General features: G+C 53.7%; 5 protein-coding genes across 5 annotated transcripts; 3 read left to right on the top strand and 2 right to left on the bottom strand.

The window, feature by feature from the left end:
• Positions 1–1,623: 1,623 nt before the first annotated feature.
• On the top strand, positions 1,624–2,165 carry CkaCkLH20_01805 (ubiquinol-cytochrome c reductase complex 14 kda protein; the record flags this gene model as incomplete). Its single annotated transcript, XM_038884524.1, has 3 exons — positions 1,624–1,748; positions 1,831–1,993; positions 2,067–2,165. The coding sequence occupies 3 exons, from the start codon at positions 1,624–1,626 to the stop codon at positions 2,163–2,165; spliced, it is 387 nt and encodes a 128-aa protein (XP_038750224.1).
• A 6,980-nt stretch (positions 2,166–9,145) lies between these two features.
• On the bottom strand, positions 9,146–10,626 carry CkaCkLH20_01804 (mannan polymerase ii complex anp1 subunit; the record flags this gene model as incomplete). The annotated part of the gene is made up of 5 exons (XM_038884523.1): positions 9,146–9,294; positions 9,342–9,476; positions 9,528–9,656; positions 9,704–10,332; positions 10,454–10,626. The coding sequence occupies 5 exons, from the start codon at positions 10,624–10,626 to the stop codon at positions 9,146–9,148; spliced, it is 1,215 nt and encodes a 404-aa protein (XP_038750223.1).
• A 3,765-nt stretch (positions 10,627–14,391) lies between these two features.
• On the top strand, positions 14,392–15,528 carry CkaCkLH20_01803 (DNA-3-methyladenine; the record flags this gene model as incomplete). Its single annotated transcript, XM_038884522.1, has 1 exon — positions 14,392–15,528. The coding sequence occupies one exon, from the start codon at positions 14,392–14,394 to the stop codon at positions 15,526–15,528; it is 1,137 nt and encodes a 378-aa protein (XP_038750222.1).
• Positions 15,529–20,896: 5,368 nt separating this feature from the next.
• CkaCkLH20_01802 (gpi-anchored cell wall organization protein) lies at positions 20,897–22,207 on the top strand (the record flags this gene model as incomplete). Its single annotated transcript, XM_038884521.1, has 3 exons — positions 20,897–20,951; positions 21,011–21,866; positions 21,919–22,207. The coding sequence occupies 3 exons, from the start codon at positions 20,897–20,899 to the stop codon at positions 22,205–22,207; spliced, it is 1,200 nt and encodes a 399-aa protein (XP_038750221.1).
• A 700-nt stretch (positions 22,208–22,907) lies between these two features.
• Positions 22,908–24,622, bottom strand: CkaCkLH20_01801 (G-patch domain-containing protein; the record flags this gene model as incomplete). Its single annotated transcript, XM_038884520.1, has 5 exons — positions 22,908–23,003; positions 23,063–23,146; positions 23,216–23,856; positions 23,919–24,371; positions 24,439–24,622. The coding sequence occupies 5 exons, from the start codon at positions 24,620–24,622 to the stop codon at positions 22,908–22,910; spliced, it is 1,458 nt and encodes a 485-aa protein (XP_038750220.1).
• Between the last annotated feature and the right edge of the window lie 108 nt (positions 24,623–24,730).

The raw sequence follows: 24,730 nt of genomic DNA, 5'->3' as shown, positions 1-24,730 counted from the left end.
CCCCTTTCGCTTCTGAGCTCGATCGGCGGTCAAAAGGGCGGGCGGTGGACTAATTTCGGGTTTGGGTAGATAGAAGAAAAGCGCGGCGGTGTTCCGGAGGTTGTTCGCTATCGGAGAAGCTGGACGAAAAAAAGGCAGTCCAAATATCTGGGAGCTGGTCAAGCAGGCGGGGATGTTTCTGGGATCAGAACTCGTAGTATGTCGTTCGTCGTCTTTCGTTTGTATGTGTTGCGTATATAATGCACCTGTCGGTCAGGTATGTCTCGTGCTGATCGTTGGTGGGCGTTCCCAAGTGTCCCGGTATGCGGGGAACGCTCCCACGCCGCCGTGACACTGAGCGACTAGCGGTTATCGCAGCCCATTGGCCTTGCGGGGGAGCTGGGATCTAGGGCGAGTAGTGGGAAACGGTTCGGGTAGGGCTCGCGCTCCCGAACATGCGGGATTGTGAAGTGAGGGGTGAAGGCGGAGAGGCGGAGGAGGAGGAGAAGAGTTGGTGAGAAAGATGGTGGTGGTTGCAGGAATTAGTGTCGGCACGGGGGAGGAGCAGGAGCGTAGTCGGGGGACGTGGAGTTGGAGACTGAGATATTGCGAAAAAGCGCCGAGGTGGAGCGGGACGGAGCACGAGAGCAAAATGATGCGAGCTGTCGGTTGTCTCTTTTGGCAGGAGGTGTCCAGGATCGGGTCGCAGTCTCCAGCGTCCAGGGAGCCCTTGAGGTGGAGATGATGAGGCGGCGCGATCCAATGGGCTGGGAGGGAAGGGACACTGGATGAGAGATGCCGAACCACTGTTGGTGAAGGTGGTCGCTGAAGGGTCCTGTGCGATGACGCTGCGGGGGGAGGTAGGTGCTTTATTTCCGACTTGCTGAGCTGCTGAGAGTCGCCGAAATGTGCCTTCTCCTTCGGGTGTTGGCTTCAGACCCGGGAGATACCAACAGCTCAGCTCTCTCAAGTCTTGTTTGCAGCCTTGAAAGAGATCAACATATGACGCACCAATGTTTCGTCGCAATGAGGCGGGTACTTAGTCCAGCACGATACCGTTTCTCAGATGCTATGAAATGACAAAGTTGCCAGTTATTCGGGTTATGGCTGAGAAGACTTCGGCAGTCGGAAAGCGTCTCCGACTCAGTCTTCAACGACTCTGAATCGCAACTCGGAATGCCCAGAGAAAAAAGTTTCAAGCTTCCAGACCACAAAATGAGCTCCACCTCCGCCGGTTCTTTGCGGCTTTGGCTGCACCACAAAATCTCATCTGGCAGCAGGGTCTGCGGTGCTATCGTGGACAGGGCATCCAGTGTCATCCTGTTGGTGGCTCTCATTACCTCATTTTCGACCAGGGCCAATCATCGCGAATCGTTCCTGACCCCCCGATTACTTTAGTGGTCCGTGCATCTCAGCCACAACGCACGTACAGATCAACGGTCATCCGTGGCTGATGATGCTGTGACTGGACCGGAATCTCAAGGATGGTCATGTGATCTCCCGAATCTTTGCGCCTCTCCGGGAAGCTCCACGATTTTCCTAGCCCAGTGTGCCAACCTCAGGAGATCCGCAAAACCGCTCTCCGAGGCAATTCATATCGACTACCACTCCGATCTCCTCTCCACCACCCAGCAGCCCGCCAAAATGACTTCGCTCCTTTCCAAGCAGCTGGCCGATGGCATCCTCGCCCGCCCCTTCCTCAAGTCCCTCGCCATCCCCTTCTCCAACTGGTACGCCAATGCCGCCGGCCACCGCAAGCTCGGCTTGAGGTAAGCGCATTCGCTCTTGACGACCCAATTGGCACCCCGCGACGCCGCAAACGATCCCGCGACTGATGATTGCCCCCCGCAGATTCGACGACCTCATCGAGGAGGAGACCGACATCGTCCAGAAGGCCCTCAAGCGCCTCTCCCCCAAGGAGTCCTACGACCGCGTCTTCCGTCTCCGCCGCGCCGTCCAGCTTTCCTACCAGCACAAGCTCCTCGACAAGACCGAGTGGACCAAGCCCGAAGAGGTATTTCGACCTCCCCCGAAATCGAAATGACGAACAAGGACATATTGGAGGACTGACACATGCCCGAATCTAGGACGTCCCCTACCTGAGCCCCCTCATCCAGCAGATCCAGGCCGAGGAGGCCGAGAAGCTGGCCTTCGAGACCATGGAGGTCCAGAAGAAGCACCACTAAATGTCGCCCTGCTGCTGGCGCGGAGGTGGTTTGGAGACCGCGCACGCCCGATGTGTAGTATTAGGGGAGGGAACCGCCCGGCCGGGCGTGCGAGAAAAAAAAATAAAGCGGCGATTTTAGACCCGAGGAGGAATATAGAGACACGCCGGGCGGTTCGTGTACCTTATGTATAGACCTCGCCGGTTTATTTTTTTCTGTCAATTGGAACACCCTGCTACAATCCAAGGTTCCGTCACGCCCGATAGTAACAATTCATGACCTTTCTACGTTTGGATGTGTCGATGACCTCCCCCCGGCTCCGTCTCGCGGAAACTAGCTGACAAAATGCGCATTCTGATTGGACGACGAATTCCGACCCATATAATCGAGCGACGACATCCGACAACGACGCAACGCTTTTCCCCATCTTCGACGTGAATATTTACTTTAGTCGTAGGTTTGGTCATCGCTAACAATACTTTCTTCAAGGTGATCTGTTGCACTTTGATCAATGTTTCTATTCCGTCGCAGTGGCTTCAACCCAGCTCACCACGCGTTCTTCTATGAAGCCATCTGGGAGACATCGTTGTCTGAATAAGCCGGCAATGTCAGTATTACCAGACAGTGGTGGGTGCAGCTGGATTCACCTACTGATGATGAGGATGTGTCCATAACGAGACTCGAAGCTCTTTTCAGCGATCGATGGGGACGATGCCCGTACAATATCGCGTCGCAATTCGTTCACTCCGCCAACCAGACAGTGCCATATAGTGCTTCTATCATCGTATCTCAGAGCAATTGCCACAATTTATATTTAAAGGGCAATTTATGCCATACTCTCATGTCTGCTAGTCCTGGACACGAATGCTACGACGTTGTCCGTCGTTGCATATGATAGCGTGTGCTTCCTGGGTTCCGACGGTGAGAGGCATTCCCACACTGGATCGCAGAGACAGTTCAGTCCCACATCGTTTTCGAAAACCGGCAGGTCTGCGAAGGAGTCATTTTACTAAGTCACTGTTGGACATTCTGTACAAATCATCCTTCCGATCGACAAACTCATTAGAGCAGGCGCCTGCGGCAACAGATGCCTGGGCTAAACGACATCAGTGTCTGTCATCACTGGTGTCATGGCTCCAGATACACCATAGCCGGGCCGCGAACCGATATGCCGCAACGAGCACCTCGTCGCCGCGGTCTTTCGAGTTGCGTTACGATTGTGTCCGTCCCCTTCGTCTCTTGGGTTGTATTCTGGCAGTTGACAACGACGGTGAAGGCAGTCTGTGTCCTTGGAGTGTACTTCGATCGTCGATCAGAGAGCATAGCATAGCTATAATCTCTTGCTGTCATAAGCGTCATTCCAAAAAGATTCCAGCGGGCCGACGGGCTCATCTGTTTCCTTGGCTGGGAGAACTGGGATGGGAAGATATAGGCTGTCTCAAAACACAAAGGTTATTAGCCACTGCAAGCCAGACTTCTTAAGCTAAGGAGCAACTGTGTGACGAAAGGCTGTGTCATTCCTTCGAAATATGTAAACGAACCGTTAGACCTACAGAGACCTCGGTATGCAGCTCATCCAAGCCCTGCCCCGTCCATATATAACTCGACTGCAACGTAGCGAAGCATATCACAACGAACAGTCTTCGGGTCTTTCTGAGTCTCTGTTCTAGAAGAGGCTGGTGGCTCCCGGCACTACCAAAAGCAAGGCGCAAGGAGTCAACATGTTCTTCTAAACTCCACGACGGGGAAAGCCCAGGTCTTCCGATTTCAAGAATTGACGTAAAACAACAGAACCAGAACCACTCAACAAATTCCTTCGCCGTCCCTCTGTTCTGTCTTAGTCACATGCAATGAATACGGTCAGAGTACGAGCTGGTACGACACCACGTCATCTCATTAAAGGGAATCTGGTTGTTAGATCAATTCCCTACACACTGTTTCCTAAGAGACTCTTTGTAGACGCTTTGTTTTAAGGAAACACAGATTCTCACCATCTTATTTTTTTTCATAGACAAATTAGTCTACATGTCATCTTATTTTATCCTTAAGTTCGTTCGTCTTTTTCTTAGGTCATCATCTAAAAGTACCCAGCGCTGAGTCTTGATTCCCTGCCTCCTCCCAGCCTCTTCAATCACAGGTTGGTTCTGTCAATTTCGATAGGTACATATGTCTGGGGCTCTAGTTTGAAAAATCGGCAGCAAGAGCCACAGTGGCTGTGGCTTTCTGGGAGTGTGAGTTACAGTGAAGGAAAATCAGTAAGGCCTTGGGATATTCTCGTGATGATAAAGCCTATTACAATCAGTCCAAACTTTCTCCTTTCCTTTCATTCTCTAGCTGGGTATTCCGCCCGTCATATATACAAAAGCGTGAGAAAGGACATAAATTTTCCACTTCAGCTCAGATGCTGTTCCTCGCACAGAGCATTCTATCTATCCTAAGGTAGCAGGCACCTCTAGACATGGGGACATACAAATCGTTAACTCAAAATTACTAAGCTTGCAACCACGCCGTACTTGCTTCAGTCTAGAAAGAAGGCTATTGCTAAGGGGTTATAAAAGGAGGTCTTAGAATCATAATGAACTTGCCCCAGACTACTGAATTGTATACTCTGTAAGTGACAGCTGGAAGTATGGTCTATATGCTTGTCTTGAGGATAAGATGCAACACAGTTCTCTCTCTATTCTTGTCCTATTATAACTAGCTTCCAGAGCTATATTAAATGAAATCCGTCTTAATGAAAGCTAACTAAGTCTCAATAATATATATTCCCCAACTTTTAATCTCCCTAATGTCCAGATCATCTGAAACCCCAAGAGCACCTGTCTTAAGTTTTACAGCCCCTAGCGCTTAAAGCTCACTCCTCTAAGGAAGAGACCTACTGCCCACACAAACCACTGCGCCCCTGTTGTCTTTCACCTCGCCTCACGCGTAGAGTATTCAACACGTAAACCCACAAGCTAAGCATCACCAACAAAACAGCTCAGTCTCTGCGTCAGTCTCAACAAGGTTCTCTGAGGGCCTAGATACTATAGATATTACAATCCACAAATTTCAACTAGAACGCTCAGGACAGCTATGCTGTTGCGTAGTGAATGATGCGCAGTAGGAACATTAATAAAGGTGTCAAGGCATGTCTTCTGCTTTGAAAACCACTGCTGCTAACTTCAGCTCATTATCAAAGCAAACGCCTACCTCACGCTATCAGCCGTGGCTTTGCTTTACAGATTTATAAAGCATCCCCAGTCCATTCAGTCCATAAGAAAGCAGCTTAAACCTAGTAGTGACCCTATAAAGAGATGCTCTGCCCTCAGAGCATTGCTGGAAACTATGGCTTGGCATTAAGGTTACTGATCCCTCACACCACTAGTATCCTTCACCCTGCCTCACGCGCTGAGTATTCACCTTGTAAACTCACGGACTGGGCAGGTAAATGAAGGAAGCAGCTCAGCCTCACAAAAGATTCCATAAGAACACTCCCTCCCTAAACACACATGCATTTCTAGAAACGCTGGATCACTCTATAAGTCGACAATGCCTATATCTATCAACCCACCTCACGCGCTAAATACATACCATCCAGACTTATAGACTAGTGAAAAAAGTGAGCAGCTCAATCTTTATAGAGATCTCAAGAGTGTGTCCTCTTCCTTAATGCATAGGTTGCTAGAAAAGCTGAGGTGGCTGAGAAACAAAGCCAGCAATCCGCTGTTTCCCTGTTATCCCTCACGCCGCCTCACGCGCCAAGTATTCAACCCGTAAACTCAAAGGATCAAGTGAACAAAGCAGCAAACTCAACCATCCTAGAGCAATCCAAATGGACATGTCCTCAGCCTGAACAGTATTGTTGGGAATCCTAGCTTGAGATAAAGCCATTGAGTCTGCTCTCATGGCGGCCTCTGTGGCCCGGCAGCCGAACTTCGCTGCCGCATCTCAAGGGGTCTTTTTATACCCCGCGCGTCTCACCTTGGTGTGCATGAAACATAATGACTGCCTGAGAATGCATGTGAGGGGTGGGCGCCTTGCACTTAGTGAGTGTGACTTCCTGGCTCTTGAGATGAGTATAAAAGAACGGGCTCTTGGCGCGCTTGCTGGAATTCTTATTCACAATCATGTTCTTGATCACGATGTTGCGGTGGAATTTGATGTGGACTGTGACTGCTTGCATCCGTATTCGCCTGTTGGTCTTTAGGGGCAGACTTGAGTCTGTATATGTGCAACCTCCCGTCAATTCTATCTCTTGGGGTATATTTGCGCGCAATATCCAAAGCGAGCCATTAGTGGACGGCATGAGTCTTCCCCATGTACCTCGTATCGTTTTGGACCAGGTGGAGGTTCGCCGACGCCTACTGGAGGAAGCTATTGACATTGTCCTAGCATGCCTACCGCAAAGCGATTTTGCCTTAACTAAGCGTCACTGCCTCGCAAAGCTGACCAATGCCGCCAGATAGGCCGTCACCAATGAGACAACAATTAGAAGCAGGAACCTGTATTCCTTTATATACAAACGAAGATCTGGCATTGTACTAGACGTACCATATATACTGGATGTACCATATGATAACCTCCCGTCAATTCTGTTTCTCGCTGTATATTCCCACGCGTAATATCTAGGAGAGTTAGCAGCAGAGAGCGGTAGTCTACCTCATCTACCTTACATCATGTCATTAAGAATCGTGTAATCAACATACTCCCTTCCCTTTCTACAGCAATCAAATAGCTTAGGGAAGACTTCTAACAAGAGCAAGGCGTACTAAAGCCCAAGGTAAAGGAAAAGATCAGTATTAGATAACAGATGAGATATATTTAGGGAGAAGGTCACCCTATTTCTGATGCTCTTGACTGCAAGTGAATATCTATCTAAACTACTACCGCCGTTCCCTCTAAACCGTCAACCTTTCATTTGCATTAGCTACAGAGCTTTTGAGTAAGTTTATGCACGCCGGGCTCCTTCAACTGCTTGCCCAAGTGATGTGAGCTTCTCTTTTCACGTTCCTGCTGCTGCGTCCTCTGAGCCTCCATCTCATGGCAATAATACTTTGTCTTCCTTGTGCCTCATCTCTGTTCACGTATCGCGTGGGAATACGAGACACGCAGGTGCCCCAGGTCTCCAAGTTCATTGACCGTGTACTGAAGCTTGAAAATTCCGGGCATGGATATCCATCAGCCCACATTGTCAGTCTTCTAACATGATGAACACCCCCGATCTCGGTTCTACACAGACATTACTGATTTCAACGCCATTTATACAAACCCACCAGGCAGACAAGTCCCAGCAGTCATTCCCAAACGCCTCCAAAAACCAGCAAAAGCCTTGATCTCGAAGCAACCACCCCCAACAACCAGCAGAACCCAACGGACCTACGAACTTTGACTCGCTAAAGGGGTCTCTCAGCAGAGCTTAAACAACGAGATTTGACAACTGATGTTCTTCGCGCGAGCCCAAGTTCTGTATGTGGCGGTCTAGTTGTAATATAAAACAGGAGTGGTGGACTTCATCTACACGCGTAATTATACAAGACTCCGCCACGTCGCCAGAGAGACCGTCGCTCTTCGACGCATCACCCAAAAATGCCCACCTCCTGCTCCATCCAGAACCTCCGTCGTCTAGCGTACAGTCCTTCACGGGTTATCCTCTTCCTCGCAACTGCTCTCGCTACCTCTATAATTGCCTTCGCTGTCGGTAGTAGCTCTAGCATTGCCCTCCCTACTGGTAGCTCTAGTGTTACGCCTGTTTTCCATTGTCCCTACCCGAGTATCTGACCAGGAATAATAACCGTGGAGTAGTGTATATATCCAGCCCCAAGACATACAAACCAAATGACTACAACAAACTGTGTGACACAAAGTATGAGGATCATGGTAGGCTCTCTTCCGCATAGAACATTCATCTGGACCCCGAGACCAACTCTCCTAATCACACTTGGCAAACACACTCGCTCCTACTTCCAGAACACACGCAGACAGTCATACGCACCCGGCATTTAACTCCAACGCAAGTAGAACATCGCTGCTACGCTTGCTGGATATATCCTACCACCGTTCTCCCCGTGACTGATAGACAATCCCAAGTAATTAATGTTCCTCGTGAATATGACGTCGACGCGAAGTGAAAGCAATCTAGGACGTGCCCAGAGCGAACCTCGCTGCTCCCAGTGTTCCGCCGTGTCGGTGCCAGTAGTTCGATGAGGTTCGGAGTGGAATTCAGGAGCTGTTCTTACTTCAAGGATAGACAGGAACGGAATTTGCAAGTCAAGGAAGGCAAATGCACAAGAGGCCAGCCACAACTGAGACAGGAAGTCCCAGACACCTTCAGAGACAAATCAAAGTGTATAAATTACGCCTCTTTGAACTCCCGAGTTTCCTCGTACCCTAGATATCACACTTCATTCATCGAGAAAGCCTTCCACACGTAAGCCCCTCTTTCCCAAGTGCAATGCTGCTATCATCACCAGTCCAATGTCCGAGGCCGTATAACGGAACTCATACCCTTCCTATAAATGGGCGACAACCGAAGTCTTCCCCCCTTCCCTATGATAGCAGGTGACGTAACCAAGTCTGTTAATACAGCGAAACAGCCCTCATGAATGCGGTGTGATCGCCTGTTTTCTCCTCAAAAGAAGCCACCCTCCGACAATTCGTTCCCGTTGATTTTTGCGTTTCCTGGCCAGCCGTTTCAAATAGTCGATGTCGAGCCAAAGAGAAGGGGGGTTTGTTGTAATGGGATATATGGGCAGCGAAAAGTCGAACGTGTGAGGAATCAGAGCAACCGATATGTGACCTAGACTCGGTGCCTCCCACTAGCCGTCCAAAGCCTCAACAAGCTTCTGGGCCAGTATAGAAAAATGCTGCTTTCCATGGAACGCTCCCTGGTACCGTGTGTGTGTGTGTCTCGTTACGTGGTCATACAGTGCCGTGTTCCGTGAGCCGCATTGTGCGGATTAGTCGGAAAACATGTCGTACAAGCGAAGAGAATAATACTAAAAACGCGTTCCAAACTAGGATCATGCGTTTCCAGGCTTCTCCTCAGTGTCGATATGCCAGACGACGTAATTGGGTAGACCGACTACTCGGTAGCCGGCACGCTTAGCCATCTTGGCGAATCCTTCCGTCTCGGCCTGGTTCTCGAAAGCGTAGCACGGGAAGTTGATTCCTACTTCTGTTAGACACCGTGGACCGACAAGGCATAGAAATACGAACCTGATCTGTGGACATCACCCTTGACGAGAATGTTCACACCGCCAATGCCATCGAGGTCGAGCTCTTCATCCTTATTGTTGCGCCAATCGCCCTCTCTGGCCATGTACCTGCGGCCGGTATCGTACTCCTTGTAGCCTAGCATTTGGTTAGAGAGGACCTCTCACACTAGGAGCTCGAAATACTTACCCTCAGCGAGAACAATGTCCCTGTCCAAGGACGCCTGCAGTCTGCGGCCCTTGTCAGACTCAACCCAGGAGTTGTAGTCGAAGCGACCCTCGATGTCGCGACCATCGCGGTAACGGTGGAACCAGATGTCTGTCACGGTTAGCTTCATATCCCACAAAAGAGCACGCACTACTCACTAGGAACAAGGATGTCGACATCGTGCGCAACGAAGTCCTCGAGGATCTTCTTGGGGCTGTCCACGATATCAACGTCGCGCCAGTAGATCCAAGAATGCTCAGGCTTCAGGGCAGCGGACAAGAGGTAGTTGCGGGCGCGACCCATGGCCTTGCGGCGGGGACCCTGAGCCTTGAAGGAGTGACGCTCCTCGACATTCTGTCCGAGATCGAATCCGAAGTCCTTCTCGACGACCATGGCGCTGTTGAAAGGGATCTTGTCAGGGCGGCGCTGAATGCGGTCCAGCTCAGAGGCGAGAACGGCGAGGGTATCATCCTTGGAGTCGCCGACGAGGAAGGCGAGGTCGATCAGGTGGTGGGGGTAGGTCAACTCGGCAATCAGCTCGAAGTACTTAGACAAGTAAGGAGCGGCGTCCTTGAGAGGGGTAAGGATCAGAACGCGCTCCTCGTTGTTGACGGCCTTGCGGGTGGACTTGATGGGGTTCAGGTCGACGTGCTGGATGGAGGTGTGGTTGATCTCCAGGGGCTCGTGGTGGTTGAAGATAACGGGGGTCTGGAGGTGACCGGCCCACGAAGCTTGCTCATTGAGCGACATCTCCATCGGGGGTTTCGCGGGGCCCCAGCAGTAGAAGCTGTAGCGGCGTCACATGTTAGCGAGCTTTGTCCAGTTTGTTTTCTGCAGCGCATCGTCGGAGCGACAGTTTTCTCGCAACCCCTGACGAGCGCCGGCAGCCAGGGCGCAGAACAACATACCTCTGCATCTCAGAAGCCGAGGTGCGAATGCCGCGCCATAGTAGCAGGATCAGACCTGTGAGGGCGAGAAGAAGCAGGAAGCGCGTCTTGGTGACGATGGCCAATATCGCTCTCGTGGGAGGTAGCCTGGCCTGGGCTGACTTCCAGTTGATTCCGCCTTTGGGGAGAAGCATGGCTCCTAAAGAAATGGGGGGTGGCCCTGGGACACCACCCTAAAACCTCTTTACAAAGAAAATAAAAAGAATGACCGGCTATACGTTTGGCACGGCAGGCGTCCCAAATATCAGCTTCCTCGACGTGACGGGGAGGTCAAAATCGCGGGTCTGGTCGCTATCGTGGTCGCGGGTTTTGGGGGTACAGGTGTGTAGCTGACGGCAGCGGCGGCTTCGGCGGGCAGTGATGTAGGTTCGCGCGGAGCAGTAAAGGGTGACACGAGCCTCCCCAAGATGAGGTCCGAATAGACAGGTTCGAGTCGGGCAAGGGAGGTGGTTGATTGGGCGGTTTCGTGTCGTCCGATAGATAGCAGTCGTGGCAGCACACACTGGCTTGTAGAAGGGGGTGGGCCAAGGCTGGCGAAACTCAACTCTCGATAGGGATTGATAAGATGAGAGAAGGGTGTATCGATTTGATTTCGCGTTTCTCTGGGAAATGTGTGTCGCTGGCGCGTTGGTGGGGGAAAATGATTTGGTCTTTCCCTTGAACCAAATCTCACTTCTTCGTGCGTCTTTGAGATGCGACAATGGATTTTGGCCAGAGTTTTTGTCGAGAACAAGAAACGAGGGACGTTCGGGTAAGCCCAGCCAGAGGAGGATGGAATTGGGGAAAGGAGCCACGCAGAAGGAACCCCCGAAAAAAAAAAAGGGTCGACCGGGAGCACACAGCAAAGACCTGGTTTGCTGGTGTAGGAGGCTTGGATGGGATAGGTTAGAGAGGAAGTCGAGGGAAGCGCAGGCCACGGGCAGCCAGTGATGAGAGGTACATGCAAGTACCTTACGCAAATGGCTAGGCAGGCACAGCCCACAGATTACAGGTGCCACAGGCCCAGATTCTCTCCAAGTCAGGGCCTGGGCAGACGGTTGGCAGCTTGATCAAGGATACCTCAGCTACCTCAGAACGGATGCATTGAAGCTGCAGCACGCGAGAAAATACGAAGAAGCAGCCAATTGCGACACTGCGAAAAGGTTAATCAGAAAAGCAAAGTATCGCAATGTATCGATGGCAAGGTGAGCCACTGCTCTCCAGCACGCGAGATTGCCGGGAGAACCGCCAAGCGCTTCTGGACTCAGGAGAGAGACTGTGACTTGGCCGGAACCTGAGGTTTCGCTCGCCATTGGGGATAATTTACAGGACATTTTTCTTCACTGCCCGCCAACAACAGAAACCGGGATCAACGACGTTCGATCTTGCTGCTGCTGCTGCGCCTGCTCCATCTTCCATCCCATCAGCAAATGCATTTCCCCCCTTTTCTTTCCGCAACTGACATCGACTGCATTTCCATCCGTCACCAAAAGTATCGGAAAGATCGCAAAATGATCCCGTCTCCTCATCTCGAGAGGGAAATGGAAGACGCCAGCGCCCGCCAAGAAATGGTTTATCTCACGGAAAGCATAAAAACTTGCAGGCCTACCCCAGTGTTCTCCAGGGGGTCAGCAGTCAGAAAGCCACACACGGCCAGCCGAGGCGGAGGAATCGTGATCTCGGTCAGGCCAGCGTAAAGGATCTGGATGGCTGAAGCGTCAACGCTGACGCTTGTCTTTCACTAGGTCGTCGGTCACAACTTCAGGGTCCAAATAGTCTGTCCGACCTCTCGAGCGAGGCACAGATTCGACAAGAAGAATAAAACCCTCCGCAAGACTTTCTCGATTCCATCGTCTTCCTTCGCATACCCTCGTCCCGATGGCGAGGTGGCATTCAATACCTGGGGCTGGGCGAACCTGCTAGACAGCTCCACCTCTGCGTCTTCCAATATCCGATGTCACGGCACCACATACCATCGCAGGAAGCGGTTCCCCGATGCCTGTGAAGGTGGCCTGCCCTGCTTGCTTCCACCACCCGCACGCGGGCCAATTGGTCCAACTCGAACCGTTTTCCCCCTGCGGCCAGTGTGGCCTGTGGTGGCACGGCACATCTTCTCCTCCTCGTTCAAGCTTCTTCTTGCATGCGGCACTACTGTACGTGCGGTACGAGAAAAGGGAGCTCAAGACATTTGCGTGTGCCCAGATTTTCCTTCGACGGAAATCGCAAATCACCTAGTACAAACCGCGACAGTCTGGGCAGAGTCTCACGGAGAAAATATCATGATACAGAACGGGGCGACTCTCACTGAGAGCACGAAGTTGGGACTGGACATGGGGCGGTAAATCCCCCCATCAATTCCCACGCGCAACACACGCACGCGATTGCCACTCTCGCCCGTCGCGATGGCAAAAGAGGTACAAAAACTGGAGATTTCTCCCCTCCTCACACGGATACCGGGAGGAACAATGCTTCTCCCGCTGCGCGCGCGCGGGCATCTGTCACCCTGCTGCTTGCCTGCCTCGAGTCCTCAGACTCACTCCCAGAAAGAACCCTTTCCCAGGGCCCGTTCGCGATGGAAGAAAGCGGAGCGCAGTCGTCGTCATCTGTCATCAACCGCAGGCATGACGACGATGCGGACGGTCCTCCCCCACAATTCCGCCCTTTCATCGCGTGCCATCCGGAAAGAGAGACCAGAAACATGAAATCGCAAAAAAAGGCATGCAAGCAAGCAAGGTATCTCTCGATGAGCCAACTTCTTCACATCAGATGTCCCGGATACGATATCGCAAGCGTATGGCGTGCAGTGATTAGCACCCCCGAACACGAAGTAGAAGGCATCTATCGACCCAACCACCAACCAGCGAGGAACAAGCAGGAAAACCCGCCTCTCTCCGTCTTAATTCCCCATTCTACGCTGCAGGACCGGCGCGGCCGATTGACGTCGATCCGCCGTCTTTAATAAATATAGCAACATGCCATCCAAGAATGAGTGTTGAAAAATGTGGGAAGCCTCTCCAGTTCCTGCCCCGTACCAACTTCCCCCGATCGAGCAATCCAGTCGTAGACCGTGTCTTGCATGTACACCAGAGGACATCATTTTCCATTCGAGGAGAACGCGGATAATTACTTGCTTCAAGACGTCAAGAACATCGGGAGATAGAGATACTTGGAACATACCCATAGGGCTTGCGAAACTGGTTATCAAGAAACATCGGTGCAGCAATCTCAAGGCACACTGCAACTCGCACGGCTGGTAATCACACCATGCGTAAACCACGGAAGCGCAGTGATTGCATCGCATCGCATCGCAACACTCATCGCTGCCTCCTCGTCCGAATGATCTGATATTCACAGTTTGGGAAACCTTCAGACGACGGGGCCGTTGGTGCAAAAGAATCCTCGGACGAGCTTAAGTAAGCTAGGCTGCCCGATAGGCAAAGCTGGCTGATCTTACTTTCTGGGAGGTGCAGTGAGAACGGACGTCATGCCTTCCCCCAAAGCTTGCCCGGATGACAAAGCACGTCCGTAGGTATTCGAGGGGCGCGGGCGGCTGGATCCAGGCGTCGATGCCGTGTGAATGACAACGACATCGCCGTAGACAATCTCACCAGCCTTGCCACAACACTCACCTTCCGCACGCCGTTTGATTCGATATCCTGCATTTTGATCGCGGTGGCCAGCTCGCAGATTCTCGATCTAGAGCCAATGGCCTTCGAATGAAGCTGCACTTGGTCTGTCGCTCTTCAAGTTTGCGTAGATTTGCACAGGTCGCTCCTTTCGCAGGCTGTTTGATATCTTCGTCCAGCATTTCAGTCCTTACATCTGGCCGACTTTTACGATTCGAGAAGTCGTGTCGTCACTTGGGCAATCACTTTGCATCACATTCATCAGCGTCTCCGACATCCGCCACAGCGGCCAAAATGGCAACTCGACGTTCCGCTCGATTGAGCGCACAGCCGGATATCAAGATCCAGCCGCCCGCAGTCAAGCCTCCGCCCAAGCAGCCAACCCGCAAAAGGAAATCTCCCGCAGAACCTACCGGTGCAGCCCCGGCCTCGGACCCGGTCACACCTCCGAGGAAACGGGGCACCAAGGCCGCGGCTCCCGTCACCCCCGTGCTTCCGCCGCCGATAACACCCACTCCGAGCGCCGTGGGGTTCATCGCCGAGAGAGCAAACGGCACCGCAAAGCCCCGCTCGAGGGCGGTCAACCGGCTTGCTGACCCGAAGACAACAAATGCGCCGGTAATCTCTCCGGAGAGCTCAAGAGTCCTCGCCTCTGATCCCGTCGAGGCACCATCGCCGTCCAAGCTATCCAGCGAAGTCACAGCGGCTGCTGGTCCAGGAGCGAAGCAGACGACGACGGCGAATATCCTCGAGGAGGCATGTCGTCATCTCATCGAGGTCGACCCTCGAATGCAGCCCCTCATCGAGAAGAACCACTGTCGCGTCTTCTCTCCGGAGGGCCTCGCGGAGAAGGTCGACCCGTTTGAGAGCCTCTGCAGCGGCATCATCTCACAGCAAGTATCCGGCGCTGCAGCTCGATCTATCAAGAACAAATTCGTTGCTCTGTTCACCGAAGAGGCCGACGAAGAGGCGAAGAAGAGGTTCCCTCATCCCTCAGAAGTCGCCGCCACATCCATTGAACGCCTGCGGACCGCCGGCCTGTCCCAACGAAAAGCCGAGTACGTCAAGGGCCTAGCCGAGAAGTTCGCGAGCGGCGAGCTGAGCGCCCAGATGATGGCTGAGGCACCCTACGAAGAGGTTCGCGATAAGCTCATCGCGGTGCGAGGTCTGGGCCTGTGGTCTGTCGAGATGTTCGCCTGCTTTGGACTCAAGAGGATGGACGTCTTCTCGCTGGGTGATCTCGGCGTTCAAAGAGGCATGGCGGCGTTCGAAGGGCGGGATGTAAAGAAGCTCAAGGCCAAAGGAGGCAAGTGGAAGTACATGTCCGAAAAGGAGATGGCCGAGATCGCGAGTAGATTCGCGCCGTACCGAAGTGTATTCATGTGGTACATGTGGCGGGTGGAGGAGACCGATATAAGCACGTTGGAGTAGCTGGCGGTCAAGCTTTTCTTCCCCATCAATATCAGCCCCATGTTGCCTCGGGTCGCCTCGCGTATTCATCTCGAATGCCGCGATATTGCGGGTGTCATAATTTGACCTGTGGAGAGAGCACGGGATACGAATCCTGTCAATACGAGCATATTGACCCTCTGATCTTTCTGATTCGGGCCACAAGGCGAAGACGGAAAACGTTAAAGCGAACCTTTTGGGCGGAGGACGAGTCAACCTAGTATTCGGGAATTGAATTCAGCGCAGGTCCAGAGAACTCTGTTCGTGTTGTCGTCCCGCACCAATTTCGTTCATGAAGTTGGGTTCGCCCCGACGTAAACAAGCTTTTGGATAGCTCCTAGCCTCTTCGCGTGACAGTCAGAATTAAACTTGCGGCCCAGGGTCTGCCCCGGGTCATCAGACCGCCTCAGCCCCAGACGCAGCCCATATGCTGCGGCGCTTGTGTCTGGAGTTGTGAGGCGCCGCGAGTTGAACGACACAAACAGCACGAGTGCCGCAAACAAATAGCATCGCACGTGCGGGAGGGCGACGGCATATAGCTGCCGCGACCCGCGGAAGGACAAAAAAAGACGGTTTGCGGCAGGATTGGAGGCTTCTCCACGCGGGCGAGCCGTGAGGGACGCCATTTACCGCCTACAGATACACTGAACGTGCGTCGGCCAAGGATGTCGATGTTTGAAGTCCTGTCGCAGGATGAACTCGTCGTTCGTCGTTATTGGTGTTGCGGCTGGAGCATCTGAGCAGAAGACCAAATAATTGCGTCACAGGCCGCAGGGTAGAGCCTGTACTTTGTTTACTGTCTCCAAGGCCAGCCAACATGACTACCACAGACGAGACTGAGATGAGGGCCGAGGCGATCTGCCGCGCCGGCGTCTGAGAACCAAGACCAGTACCGGATTCCGACAATGGCACGACCAGGTCGCGATAGATCAGCCGCGAAGGAAGATCAATTGCGCCGTATCTCCAGGGCTGCTGTATCCGTATGGTCAGATTCGTTCGTGCCGTTGACGGTTGCCAGGAACGGCAGCCACGGCAAAGCCACCAAAAAGCCTGGAAGCTCTGGAAGCCCCTGCAGGTCTGCAAGATTGAGAAGCCAGGATGAGCGCGGATGAGCCGGGGAGGGAGGACGTGGCGCTAGCGTGGCCCGCCGAGGACGGGCAACCTGACCGTGAAGATGTGAAGATGATGCGAGGTAAGATATCGAAAAGGATGACTGGCATGTGTTAATACGATGGCTAGCAGCGGCGCAATCCTGCCATGCCCATCTTCCGCCCGTGCTGCTTCGTCTCCGACCTACTGTATTTGGGAGGATAATATCAGATGGCGAGATACGCATTGCGCAGAGGCCAAGAGGCGAATTTCGACAATCCCGATGAATTTCAAGGCAGACGGCAGAGCCACTGGCGCTTGGTGGAATGACAGAAGAACGAAAAGAATGCCAACGATTCAATCTAATTCTGAACCACAGTCTCGGCACGGCATCGTGGAGGAACACGGCCGGGAGGGAGCCTCAAGTCCAGCCACTCAGGGTCAAGAACGCCGGAGAGAGCAGCTGAAGCTCGCGAGCTAACCCCATCAACTAGACGCTGGCGGGCAAGTGGGAGGCGAAGAGTCGTCAGCACCCGTCCGCCAACTCGCAAACCAGACTGGCTGGAATGATTGGCGTTTTCTTGGGAGAGTTTTAGCGTAGGTGGGAGAAAAATGTCGCCGGTCGGTGTTGAAGTGGCTAGAGACGCGAACAAGCGATGAATGCGAATCGAGGCGACGAACGGCGATGGTGGTGGCAGGTGTTTGGATTCGTATCACTTGTGGTTGGTGCCGGGTATGCAGTCCGTCTCATCCATCGCGGCAAACCTGCTGCACAGTTGCTGCACAGCAGATGGGATGGACTGACTGCAGCACTAGATGGGATGTAACGCATCATGGATTGGCAGGAATAGTGCGTAAAAAATGCAGAATACTAGCGGACGGCCCCCGGACTCCCGCGATTGTCATGCTTTTCGACGAATGATGAGCTGCAGCGCAAAGTGTTCCGGGTCTTCAAGTTCATGTCGGACGCGTCGCGCTATCAGCACAGCCATTGAAGCAAGGCCGGGAGGTTGCAATGGATGATTTGATATCTGCGGGTGGTTGCCAGCCGTAGATTGAGCCGATATTTTTCTCCTTTTCAGAACTTGCTTCTTCCCAAACCCTCGTCGAGCCGAAGTCGAGGCCGTACGTTGTAGTCTGGGCCATGGCAATGCCCATCGCTATTCGGATGGCCAAGCAACTGCGTCATCGATAGTAGCGGCCGCGGGCGATTGTGGTGCTGGTAGCCCTGAAATGATGGGCTAATGAATGGAAACAGCGGACGGCGACAAGATGAAACATTCTGTGGATGGTTGCTGGATAGCGGATGGATGCTTTTTCAGCTCGCTCGCGTTCGCCGGCAGTTGTTGCAATGTACTCTGTACAGGCTCGCCATTTTGATTTTTTTTCCCTGGGATAAAGGCCGATCAACCAGACGACGTGTGCGACAGTGGGTTATTGGCTGGTTGGCTTTGTTCGATGATTCGAGCAGTGGGAGGAGCGTTTGGGGAAGTCGTTGGAGTCGTTAGAGCGAGGCGTGCGTGGACAGGGGTGTAGCCACAAAGAAAGGTCGAACCGCAGATTGATTGCCGGAAGAGGCCTGGCTCGGAAGAGTCGGTATTGATTGGTGCTCGAATGGGAAAATGTGTGGATTGGGAGTCCTTGGTTTGTGACACTTTTGAAGCTGGAGAGGAAGTCCCGGGATGGGTTTGGAGACAGCTGGAAGCACCTTCCTGCCAGTGAGGCGCCGGCAATGTGCGTCTGATGGGCCCTCAGGCGCTGTCGACCCTCTCAGAGAACCTATGGAAGGTCTCGGAGTGGCCAGCGGTGGGCACCGGGCAGTTTATCGCGTCTGACCTTGGCAAGGTTCGTGTCTGAAGTGAACAGAAAACAGCGGATACATGGAGAGTGGGAGAGTCCGTCGGCCTCCAGCTCCATTTCCATATGAATGCCGGTCCCTACTGCACAGGGAATCGTGTTGCAACTTATGTAAGGTACAGACAGCTGATCAGTGGAGGCGACCAGCGAGTTGATTGCTGTTATTGTTTTTGTTGTTGATATGTGCGTGGAAAGCGTGTTATCCATTCTCTGTCATGATGTGTCGGCGTACTTGCCATCATTGGCACTTTATCTGCAAGAGAGGCAAATAAGTGGAAGGTTTGATTCGGGTCCGTCGATGGCGCATTGACTGATGACGATGGCCGGCGTCTAGGCGATTGCACTTGAATAATTTGAGTTGAGAAACTTCCATCCTACGAGGCTGCTTGCCTGTTCTGGATTTCTCGAGGGTCTCGACTTTGGTTTTGCCTCGTGACTGCAGTTCGTCCTATGTCGATATAGTTGGCAAGTCAGTCAACTGTACGAGGAAGACGAGAAAAAGAAGAGAGTTTGGCTGACTGTTGGCATGCCCATTGACTTTGAGGCCCAGCATTGGCAGTGGTTGGTGACTTTTGTTCGGTTTGTGCTTGTTATGCCTGTGCCTGTGCCTGAGGTGACAGACAGTTTTTCCCATTGCCACACCCTTTTCTCCATGCTTCACACCCTCTTCCACTCTTCATCTCAAGCCCCTGCCCCTGGATGCACCAAAGTGGTTCCCGATGGGCGAAGCTAAGCCAGAAACCAAGACGTTCAAATCTCGCCAGACCGGTGGGAAGCAGGACAATTATTGCCATGGCCCTTGCCAGCGCTGAGTCTTGACAGACGCGATTCCATCATCACTCGAATTTTCTTCCATGTTGGCTCTCTCGCAGAACGGTCCAGAGTCGGCAGATGGCAGATAGAAATAAATATCCTGGAGTCGTCAATGTCAAGAAAGGGGTAAGCGGCAAGGGGGCGTGCTCTTACCTCACTAGGTACGGTAGGCGAGGATCAGATGCAGATGGAGGGAAGTCAATTCAACCCACTGACGGCCGCCAGTTCGTATTGCTTGCCGTCATGATGCTGCCAGTGTCTGCCATGACCAAAGAATTGACATTGACGGACAGTCCGTCATGTATTCCGTACAGCAGCTACCTCAGTCTTAGTTATGCCAAGTCCATGTCTGTGTACTTACTATATAGTACTCTAATACGCGGCAAAAAGTATTCGTACCTGACGGTTAAGTGAGGTGGCCAGCACAACGCAACGCAACGCAACGGCGGTACGGCAACACCATCGGTTTCTTCTCTGCTTCTATCGAGCGAGTCCAACCAAGTTGGTCTTGGACTTGGTCTTGGTGCTTGGTTCTTGGTGCTTGGCTCCTCTCACGCCAACACCGGCCCTTCCTGGCCCTGGTCCCTGTCGTGGTTACTTCGTACCCGCAGTCGGCACCACGAATAGCAGCGTGATAATTGCCCTGACCCCCCTCCTTTCTGGCTTTCCCCTGTCTCGCTCTCTGCAAGCCAGGTCCAGTCCAGTCCCCCCTTCACCTGCAGAGTGTTTCCCCTTCAAGCCACGCCCTCCCTCCCGTCTTCCTTCGACCAAAAGGCTAAGACCTTGGACCTCTTTCCTTCGAAAGCACCACACAAAGACCATTCCTATCCCTTCCCTCCCCAGATCGCATTTTCTCCCTCTTCCTTTTCCGTGACAGCTTCATTCTGTTCGTTTTGACCTTTCAATTCCCGTCTCTCGTTCACCACAAATACCCTCTCCCAAAAGGGCTGTCGTTTCCTATCTTAAGCTTCATTTTCTGATCCCCCAAGAAAACGAAGAACAAACAAAACACACACGTGGAAAAAGGTACGTAACCGCTTGCCGTGATGTGACTTTGTGGAACGACGCAGAAACAGCAGGACGAGAGGGAACCGAAGGAAAGGAGCAAAAAAATGAAGGTGTCTGCTGCCAATGCTCGGCAGGAAATCTCCATCCATTGCTCGCTTCCATTTGGTCTCGAGTTCACCTACTTCTCCTGCCTGCTTCTCGTCTTCCATCTTTCTCCCTCCGCCCACATCCACCACCTTTTATCGCTTGCCACCATCAGCCATCGTCGACGCCTGCAAAAAAGGAGGCAGTGGCTCTTGCCTCGGAAACACACAAGAAACACACCCAAGCCACATCCTCGTCCAGTCCACTTCTCTACTCCGAGAGGGCTGAAATCATTCACTTCTTCCCCCTTCCCATCTTCCCTCCAACAAACGTCGCGTTTTTTGGACCACCGCTTCAGAGTTATCGACCTTGAGCAGATCGCGTCGACTTCCCCAAACAAATCAACGCTTCCATTATCCTTCCGCCAAACTATCCACGCGAGCCATTGCTCTCTTACACAACGCTGACCTAGATTCGCCAGCGTTCAGATCAAATCACAATGTACTCCAAGCTCATCCCCGCCCTCGCGGCCGTGGGTGCTGGCCTCGCGTCCGGTAAGTTTTGATTCCTTCGACTTCGAACGTGAATGGGACCATCTGACAATCGAATCCAGCCCAAAGCAGCAACCTCTGCTCCTCCAAGACGGTCACCATTACCGATGCTGCCATGGCCACCAACCTCCCCTGCACCACCATCCAGGGCTCCGTCAAGATCGCCGAGGACATTTCGGGCAACGTCGACATCGTCGGCCCCCGAACCATCAAGGGTGACCTGATCGTTACCAACGCTACCCAACTCGTTGGCCTCACCTCCTCCTCCCTCGCCTCCATCGAGGGTATCTTCCAGATGCAGGGCCTCACCCTCCTCTCCGACCTCCGCTTCTCCCAGCTCGCCACCGTCGGCTCCATCAACTGGGTTACTCTGCCCGCTCTCGGCCAAATCGAGTTCGGTACCGCCGGTGTTACCAAGGTTAACAACATCCTCATCAGCGACACCTTCCTCAAGAGCTTGGACGGCTTGAACGTTGCCTCCGTCGACGAGCTCCACATCAACAACAACAAGCAGCTCGTTTCCTACAGCAACCAGCTGGCCAACGCCACCAAGACGATCGAGATCAACTCCAACGGCCCCGACCTGGGCATCACCCTTCCCAACCTGATCTGGGCCAACGAGATCATCATTGCCGATGCCGCCAAGGTCGAGATGAACTCTCTCGAGACCGTCAACTCCTCCATCAAGTTCGACAAGAACACCTTCACCGAGTTCATCGCCCCCAACTTGACCCAGTGCACAGACGGTGACGTCTCGTTCATCAACAACGTCGAGCTCGCCAACCTGTCTCTGCCTCTCCTGAAGAAGACCGGTGGTGGTCTGACCATCCAGAACAACACCCTTCTCCAAAAGATTGACGGTCTTCCCAAGCTCGAGCAGATTGGTGGTGCCGTTCTCCTCCGCGGTAACTTCTCTGAGTAAGTTTTGCCCTTGCAATCGTTTGCGATTTGCCGACTAACGATATCTCAGGGTCTCTCTTCCCGCTCTCGACGACGTCAAGGGTGCCTTCGACACCCAGTCCACTGGCGACATTGACACTTCCTGCGACACCTTCAACAAGATGGAGGGCAAGGCCATCCAGGGCAAGTACACCTGCCGCAGCAACAACACCCGCGCCAACGAGGACGGTGACAGCTCCGGCGGCAGCGCTGGCGGAACCAAGAACGGCTCTGGCGAGGGTGCTGCCGGCATCGTCTCTGTCAACACCGCCATTCTCTCCCTGGCCCTTGTTGGTGGCCTGGCTCAGCTCATGTTGTAAAGGACTCTCAATGGGAAATAGGCTCGGATAATGGCGGCGTTCTCCATACAATCTTTCAGTTTGTGCAATTTCTTTACGGCAATTCTGTTCTAACAGCTTGCGACACCCCCCACGCATTCCCTAGATCGGGAACCTCCTACGTATAGGAAAACCTCTAGACTTAATACTGGACGGCGGGTACGGAATACCCTCGTCGACTTTTCACTACCGTTTGCGTGACGAACCAAAAGCACAGGGCAGCCCGTCGCGTCCTTGTCACTACGGCGCTTGGTCCCGACCATCCCGCGCTCATCATCCCGTCCGGGACTACCTTGGGAATAGAGCGGTTTGGTTCGGCGGCATGCCAAGTGTTTGGATGATCTTGGCTGGATGGGAAGTGAAAATGGAAGATACGTGGCGGACGGAGGCGTGAGATTATGGAGACGGTTAGGCAACGAAGACAGAGGGTTGTAGTGTACTGAAGAACCACGATGTGTATACCTTTACTTTACGTCTGTTCCATGTTTGTGTGCATATTGACATGTGCAACCTGTGGGTGATAATCATCTCCAAGAGTGAATGAAGGATAATCTGACCGTAGTTCCAGACTATCCCGCCGCGGGGAATGCTATGCTTTGGGAAACAGCCAGATGCCTGCAAGAACAGTTTGCGAGTCCAAGTAATTGGGCTCATGTCATTAAGTAATATGAAACTATGGCTTTCACTTGTAGATTCCTCGTTCAAACTTCTCCGTGTCGTAAAACTTGGGCACCACAGTGTTTCCGTTGAAGATGCGCCCATCCAGTTCGCCAACAGCCTGTCTATCGATCAGTATCGCCGTGTCAAGCCGGGGAAAGCTGGCGAGAAATGACTTACGCGAAGGGCAGAGACCTGATCTGTGAACCTGATGAACACCTGCCGATTCCCCACGTCGATGTATAACCTCTCGACACGACCGTACTACGCAACGTCGGTTAGTAAACTACACCAAACCCAGACCACGCACGCCCGGTGGGTTCCGAGACTTACCTTTTCGCCGCACTCCTCCCCGATCTCCTGCCCGAGCCCGTTCTCGATCTCGCCCTCCAGGTCCTCCATGCCGTCGAGCATGTTCTGCAGCACGATGACCTCGCTCATCGGGCCGCCGAACTTGCTCTCGGCGTCCGCGGCGTCCTTGCGCCTGCCGCCGAGGATCTTGGCCCGGTTCGCGGGCTCCGCCCACCCGCCGCCCTCGGCGTCCGACCTCTTCTTGCGCTTCTCGACCTGCACGCGCAGGGGGTTGACGATGCCGCCCTCGTCGGCGCCCAGGCCGGAGCCCTTGGTCCAGCCGTATTTGGACATGAGGCGCTGGGCGAAGCCGGCCTGGCCGGGCCGGGTGGAGCGCGGGGCGTCGGGGTCGGGTTCGTCTCGTGAGGCGCCGAGGCCGAGGGTCGGTGGCGGGGAGGGGGGTTCTTCGGGTTCGGCTGGGGTGTAGCGGACTGGGGCGCGGGATATGGTTGCTTCGTCTGTTGGTGCGGGAGGAGGTGGTGGCGGCGCGGAGGAGAGGGCTTGTCGGCGGGCGTAGGCGTCGTCGCCTGTCGCATCGTCGGGGATCGGGGCCGCTGGGGGAGGCGGTGGTGATGCCGGGGGAGGGGGCACGAAGGAGTACTCCGCCGGCGGGGCGAACTGGTCTGCGCATCATGTTAGTACACCGCCAACAACCGCACGACCGAATACACGCAAGGCGACTCACTCATCGCGGGCCGGCGCTCCGCCTCGTCGTCGCTGCTGCCGCCGCCGCTCGAGCTCCTCCTGCGGCGGTGGCGGTAGAGCAGCCTCTTCCACTCCTGGACCTCGCGGATGCGCTCGTCGCTGCGGAGGTACTCGTCGACGCTGGTGGGCTTGGAGGGGTCGTAGATGTCGTCCCAGTTGGTCTCGACGTGCTGGTCGTGATTCTTCTTCTTCTTCTTGCGGCGGCCGCCGCGTTGGTGGGCGGAGCGGTCGGGCGCGCCGTAGCGGAACTCGTCGTCTTCCGTCGCGGCCCAGTCGGCGAGGGTGCTTTTTGGCGGCGGTGCTGGTGCCGGTGCCGAGGGGGCTGATGATGGTGCTGCTGTTGCTGCCGCGCCGGGGATCGTCTTGGGGAATGTCGGTTTCGCTGGTTTGTTGGATTTGGCTTGTGGTCTGCGGATCGGTTGGAAGCGGAGGGCTGGGAGTTGAGAGTTGGTGTTAGTCTTCGAGAAGGAGTTCGGGAGGACGGTAAGGGGTGGATGTACATGGATCTATGAGCTTCTTGGTCGCCGCGTCGTCTTTTCCGTCTGCGCCGGCGGCATCTTGATTATAACGGACCGGCGCGCTGGATATCGTCGCGGAGGAGGAGTCGGCGGCCGGGTCGAGGAGGTTCGCGTAGAGGGACAGCCCGCCTCTCGCGGGGGGAGGAGGCGGCGGAGGCGCTGCCATTGAGCGCGGTCCCGTGGATTTGTGAGTGATTGATCTGGTCGTATAGCTGCAGGAGTTGGACTTGGGGGTGGGAACGTGGGCAGCGTTGTCGCGGAAGGGCGTTGGCGG

This window comes from Colletotrichum karsti (genome assembly GCF_011947395.1).
Source record: "Colletotrichum karsti strain CkLH20 chromosome Unknown Scaffold4, whole genome shotgun sequence".
In the NCBI taxonomy this organism is placed as follows: Eukaryota; Fungi; Ascomycota; class Sordariomycetes; order Glomerellales; family Glomerellaceae; genus Colletotrichum; species Colletotrichum karsti.
This window is presented reverse-complemented; position numbering and strand designations above follow the sequence as displayed.